The following is a 6000-nucleotide window of genomic DNA, read 5'->3' as shown; positions in this document are numbered from 1 at the left end:
AAGATCAACTTCCTTCATGTTAACCTTCTCCAAGGTTTCCAAGAGACCTAGTCTGTCTGGTTCTCAGATGCGCCAGCATCTGGCACATGGAATAAATTCAACAAAGTGACTGAGTGGTTTGACTGCTCAGAAAGAGGCCGTATTTTCTATATATCTTTTCTCATCTGTGGAATAGACTAAGATTACCTTAATGATTGAATAAGGTTAGGGAACTACACTTCCCAATCTGACTGAGATTTGCTAAAGGCAAGATTTAAGTTATATTTTTCTTTCTTTTTTTTTAATTTGCTTTTCTCTCTTTTGTTGCCCTTGGATTTTTTTATTGTTGTTATTATTGTTGTTGTCATTGATGTCGTCATTGTTGGGCAGGACAGAGAGAAATGGAGAGAGATGGGGAAGACAGAGAGGGGGAGAGAAAGACAGACACCTGCAGACCTGCTTCACCACTTGTGAAGCAACTCCCCTACAGGTGGGGAGCCCTGGGCTTGAACCAGGATCCTTACACCGGTCCTTGTGCTTTGTGCCATGTGTGCTTAACCCACTGTAATATCACCCGACCCCTTATATTTTTCTTTTTAAAAATATTTCTTAATATCTTTATTTATTTATTAGTTAGACAGCCAGAAATCAAGAGGGAAGGGGGTGACAGAGAGGAAGAAAGACACCTGCAATATTGCTTCACCACAGGCAAAGCTTTCCCCTTGCACGTGGGGTCCTGGGGCTCAAACCCAGGTCCTTGCACATTGTAACATGTACACTCAATCAGGTGTACCATTACCCAACTCCAGTTGTATTCATTTCTTCTTTCTTTTTTTATTTTTATTTATTTATATTGGATAGAGATAGAGAGAAACGAGGGTGGAGGGAGGATACAGAGAGGGAGAGAGACAGAGAGATAACTGCAGCACTGCTTCACCACTCATGAAGCTTTCCCCCTGCAGGTGGGGATTAGGGGCTTTAACCCCAGTCCTTGCACACTGTAATGTGAGGGCTTACCCAGGTGTGCCACTGCTTCCCACCCACCCCCAATTATTATTTCTCTATCTCAATTTTTGCATTTATTTGTGTGGTTTTTCTGTTTCTTTCTGGTATGTATTGGGGGGGATGGGGTAGAAGCAAGGGGGTGTGTTGTAGATCAAAGCAAGGGCTTCATACATGTGAGATGTATGCTCTACCACAGCTATGTGCCCTATTCCTGTTTTCCTTTCTTAAAGTACTTCCCAATTGGGGTCTGAGCAGTGGTGCACAGGGTTAAGCGCACATAGTGAGAAGTGCAAGCTGCTCAAGAATCCCGGTTGAAGTCCGGGGCTCCCTACCTACAAGGGGGTCGCTTCATAATCAGTGAAGCAGGTCTTCCCCTCCTCTCTCAATTTCTCTCTGCCCTATCCAAGAACAAGAACATCCTCAACAACAATGGGAAAAAGATGGCCAACAGAAGCAGTGGATTTGTTTGTGCTGGCACTGAGCCCCAGCGATAACCCTAGAGGCAAAAAAAAAAAAATTGTTTCACAATTATTTTGCATCAGGGATGTCAGTTTTCACAGCACCATGTGAAATAGGTACTATTACTATTCCTGTTTTACAGATGAGGGGAGAGAGGCATGTGGAACTCATATAAGTTGCCTGAATTCATACAGTAAAATGGAGAAGCTGGGACTTCTTCCAGACAGGCTGGATTCAAAGGCGGTGTTCTGCCCTTAGGCCTTACTATGTTGCCTCATCTTTCCAGTGTTAGGTGGGATTATAGGGGAAAAGAATCTGGAATCTAACTTAGGAAAAAATAAAGCATGGAGCAATATTTATATGAAAGAAATCCAAGTGAATAGTATATTTCTAGATATTTCATGCATAGTAGATATAGTATAAATGTTGTATATAAATGTATATAAAATATAGTGCTCAAATCCCAGACTAATTTGAATACCTAACTTAAAGAATTTTACTTTTTGACTTAAAAAAAACTACCAAGTATGAATCATTTGAAGTACTAACAAGATAATAATAAATAATCCTAACTTCCAGATAAGTGAGTGATTATTATACTCATTCAACAGAAAATGGTGCAACCTCACAAACAATTAAAAAGCTTAAAATTCCATTATTTTGGTGGGCTGTTGTATTAATTTGCTAGGACTGCCATAATAAAGTACCACAAACTGGGTGGTTCAATTAAAAGAAATGTGTTGTCTTCTATTTCTGGAGACCAGAAATCCAAGATCAAAGCCTCACAGGGATAGACTAGTTCCTTTTAAGGACTATGAGTTAAGGATCCATTCCAGGCTTCTCTTGTTGCCTTGTTTTACCTTTGTCTTTATGCCATCCCTCTGTGAGTGTCATTGTGACTAAATTTCCCTTTTTGTAAGGACACCACTCATATGGGATTAGAGTTTACTTCAACAACTTCATTTTACCTTGATTACCATTGTAAAGACACTCTGTTCTCATAGGGCCATATTCAGAGTTTCTGGAGATTAAAATTCAATATAACATCTTTTTTGAGGTGACACAACTAAACTTAAGTCATTGGGTAATAGAGGAGTTATAACTCTGGTCTGGATTCTAGCTCTCACATTTATCATTGATGCAACTTTGGTATACTTCATTTCCTTCCTTCAAAAGAGAATGCAACATCCTTAGGGTTGGGTGGTGGCACACTGGGTTAAGTACACATAGTACAAAGTGCAAAAAGACCTGCTCAAGATCCTGTTTTGAGTCCCCAGTTTCCTACCTGTATGGGGAGTTGCTTCACAAATTGTGAAGCAGGTCTGTATGTGTCTATCTTTCTCTCTCCCTCTCTCTATATCTCCCTCCCCTTTCAATTTCTCTCTGTCCTATCCAATAAAAATGGAAAAAATGGCCACCAGGAGCAGTGGATTTGCAGGGCAGGTGATAATCAAGCAATAACCCTGGAGACAAGAGAGAGAGAGAGAGAGGATGTAACATCCCATTTTAAGTATTAAGTGAACTAGTTAGTAAGTGTAACTCTCAATGCTGGGTGATACAATCCATGTTAGATAGTCATTCATTCATTCAACAAATAGTTTTTGGATAATGTCTACGAGCCAGTCAGTCACTGTTCTGGGTGTTTGAGATATAGAAATAAGCAAGGTAATGGTGTATATAATGTAGCAAAGGAAAATAATTTTAAAAAGTAAAACATCTAAAAGTCAGATGGCAGTAAGTGGTATGGAAAAAAACCTAACTAAGCAAGACAGCAGAGCATTGGGGATTGCAATTCAGGATTAGCGACAGCAAAGATCTGAAGAATGGAGGGAGTTAATTAATTACATGCTTAGTTAGAGGTTTTGTTGTTGTTGTTTTGTTTTAAGATTTAGGAAGGTTTCCCCGCCTCGTACCATTGACATTTAGTGTTGGATAGCTCTTGGTCATTGGAGACAATTTGCACATTGCTGGATGGTAAACAATGTCCTATGACCACTAGCCATTAGATGGTAGTAAGAGTAACATCTACTACCTCAACTGAGACAGAAGGTCTCCAGACATTGCTACATGTCCATGGGGGTGGGAGCTGAGGGGGTCTACTGGTTGAGACCCACTGAACTAGAAGACAGAAACTGTGAGCAGGATTGGACTGAACTTGTTGAGGTCCAGCAATGACGCAGGCAGCCGAAGACAGAAAGTGGAGGGAAGAGGTAGAATCACATCAACAGTGACCTTGAGGCTACTCTTTACACATATGGGCAACCACTGGATGGGGTGAAAATAAAAAAGAGAACAAAGTTTTACTCACACATATTTAGACAATCCAGTTGACTGTCATACTGAGAATTAACTGCAGATGGAAAGTCAGAAGTGAAAAGCCCAGTTAGATGGCCACCATAACAATCCCATTCATTTTTAAAAGTTCAGTTTGTTCATTGCTTTGGATTGGCTGTTGCTGATGGTGAAGGTAGGGTAAGAGAATTAAGCTCCTAAATTCTAGGGAAGAAAGAGGAAGGAGGAGGGTCGGGCAGTAGCACAATGGGTTAAGCACACAAGCACAAGGAAAGAGGAAGGAGAATTAGCATGAAAGGAAAAAGAGTAAACAAAATAATTTTTTTGAGGAAGTACATGACAGTAAGGTAGTGAATCTATTCAAAAAAGGAGAGGGGTTATGTGGGTTAATGTTACCTTTTTGTGTGCAGAGCCAGTGACTGCTTTGTTAAAGAAATCAGCTCAAGTCTGTTATGTACTGGGAAGACTTTGAAACATAGCCAGTGGGGAAAATCTACAGAGAGGTGTACAATGGATCACAGGAAGAAGAATCATTTAAAAAGGTGTCTCAGAATAATATGGATGAGAGGTATCTAAAGCCAAGCTTTAGATGAAGAGTGTAAGCAAGACTTTCTGCAGGAAACAAAGCAGGATTCTTCTCTAAGACTTGATCTTAATTTTGCGGGAGTCGGGAGGCAGCGCAGCAGGTTAAGCGCAAAGCGCAAGGACCAGCGTAAAGACCCCGGTTCGAGCCCCCCCCCCCCCCCCCGACCTGCAGAGGAGTCGCTTCATAAGCAGTGAAGCAGGTCTGTAGGTGTCTAGCTTTCTCTCCCCCACTGTCTTCCCCCCCCCTCCATTTCTCTATGCCCTATTCAACAACGACTACAACAATAAAACAAGGGCAACAAAAGGGAATAAATAAATATTTTTTAAAAAGTCTTAAAAAGAGTAATTTTGCTCTGGGCTGGGCGGTAGCACAGCGGGTTAAGCACACATGGTGCGAAGCACAAGGACTGGCCTAAGGATCCCAGTTCCAGCCCCAGGCTCCCCACCTGCGGAGGTAGGGGTGGATTCACAAGCGGTAAAGCAGGTCTGCAGGCGTCTTTCTCTTCCCTCTCTGTCTTCCCCTCCTCTCTCCATTTCTCTATGTCCTAACAACAATGGGGGAAATGGCCTCCAGAGGCAGTGGATTCGTAGTGTAGGCACCAGCCCTAGCGATAACCCTGGAAGCAAAAGAAAAAGAGTAATTTTGCTTGTGGACATGTGCAAATTTTTGTTTCGGTGAGGGGGTTTGGAAACATTTCCCTATATTTAGCCAATCTAACGCCACCATAAAAAATAAGTTAAATGGCGTAGTACTTTTCTTGGAAAAGTATCATCCAGAAAAGGACGTGTTGGGTTTTTTAAAGGGGGTCAATTCAAAAAGATTCTAGGTAAGAAAGACTACACAAGGAAGGTCTGTCTGCAGCCAGAGCCTTTTCAGGATGGTCCCGCATTTCAATTTTAAACGCAGAAACCTCTACCTCATGGCCGCAGACATGGCGAGGACCAGTGCACTAGCAGGTACATCAAACCAGTCCCACCACATGGCGGGTGGGCGCGCGACAAGGTCGCCTGCCACCGCCTTTCTACCAGCTTGGTGCGCTAGTTCGATTTACCAGAGGAGCTCAGGAGAGCTCGCCCCCTTTGCAGCGGGCGGGTGGGTTGAGGCTGCTCGCAGATCCAGCCCCAGGTCCCCGCCAAGCCCAGAAAGGCGGTCGCGGCCTCCGCCTGGGTGTGGCGCTGGGCGCGCGCCGCCCAGGGGCGGGCGGGGCGCGGAGAGAGGCCGCGCCCGGGGGAGACGTGGACGCGCGAGCGCCCCGCCTGCCGCCGCCCCGCCCGCCTCGTGCCTCCGTCAGCCCAGCTCCGCGGCCACCGACACTCAGAGCAGCCCCGGGCGGCGCACGGTCCTCGCCATGTCTGCGGCCATGAGGCAGAGGTTCAACCAGTTCCTACACGAGAAGAACTGCATGACCGATCTCTTGGCCAAGCTCGAGGCCAAGACCGGCGTGAACCGGAGCTACATCGCGCTCGGTGGGTTCGGGCGGCGTGCGGTCGCCGCCGCCTGCCAGGCCCGGGGCGCAGCTGCTGCACCAGCTGGGGAGGAGCGAGCTGGGTGGCGGCTCGGCCAGGCGTCGTCGGCCACCGGCGGGGTCGAGCGGCCTCCTCTCGGTCGGAACTGGCCTCGGGGTCGACCGGGAGCCAGAGGCCCGGCGGAAGGCCCCGCCTGGGGCAGAGGGGCGCCGG

General features: G+C 45.5%; 1 protein-coding gene across 1 annotated transcript in view; it reads left to right on the top strand.

Annotated features, from left to right (window-relative positions):
• Nucleotides 1–5563: 5563 nt before the first annotated feature.
• REEP5 (receptor accessory protein 5) overlaps nt 5564–6000 on the top strand; it is a 45126-nt gene continuing 44689 nt past the window's right edge. The window contains exon 1 of the mRNA XM_007536047.3: nt 5564–5787. Within this exon, the coding sequence (XP_007536109.1) occupies nt 5670–5787 (118 nt within the window). The 5' untranslated portion in view covers nt 5564–5669. The remainder of the gene's footprint in view (nt 5788–6000) is intronic.

This window comes from Erinaceus europaeus, chromosome 11, assembly GCF_950295315.1.
Source record: "Erinaceus europaeus chromosome 11, mEriEur2.1, whole genome shotgun sequence".
In the NCBI taxonomy this organism is placed as follows: domain Eukaryota; kingdom Metazoa; phylum Chordata; class Mammalia; order Eulipotyphla; family Erinaceidae; genus Erinaceus; species Erinaceus europaeus.
This window is presented reverse-complemented; position numbering and strand designations above follow the sequence as displayed.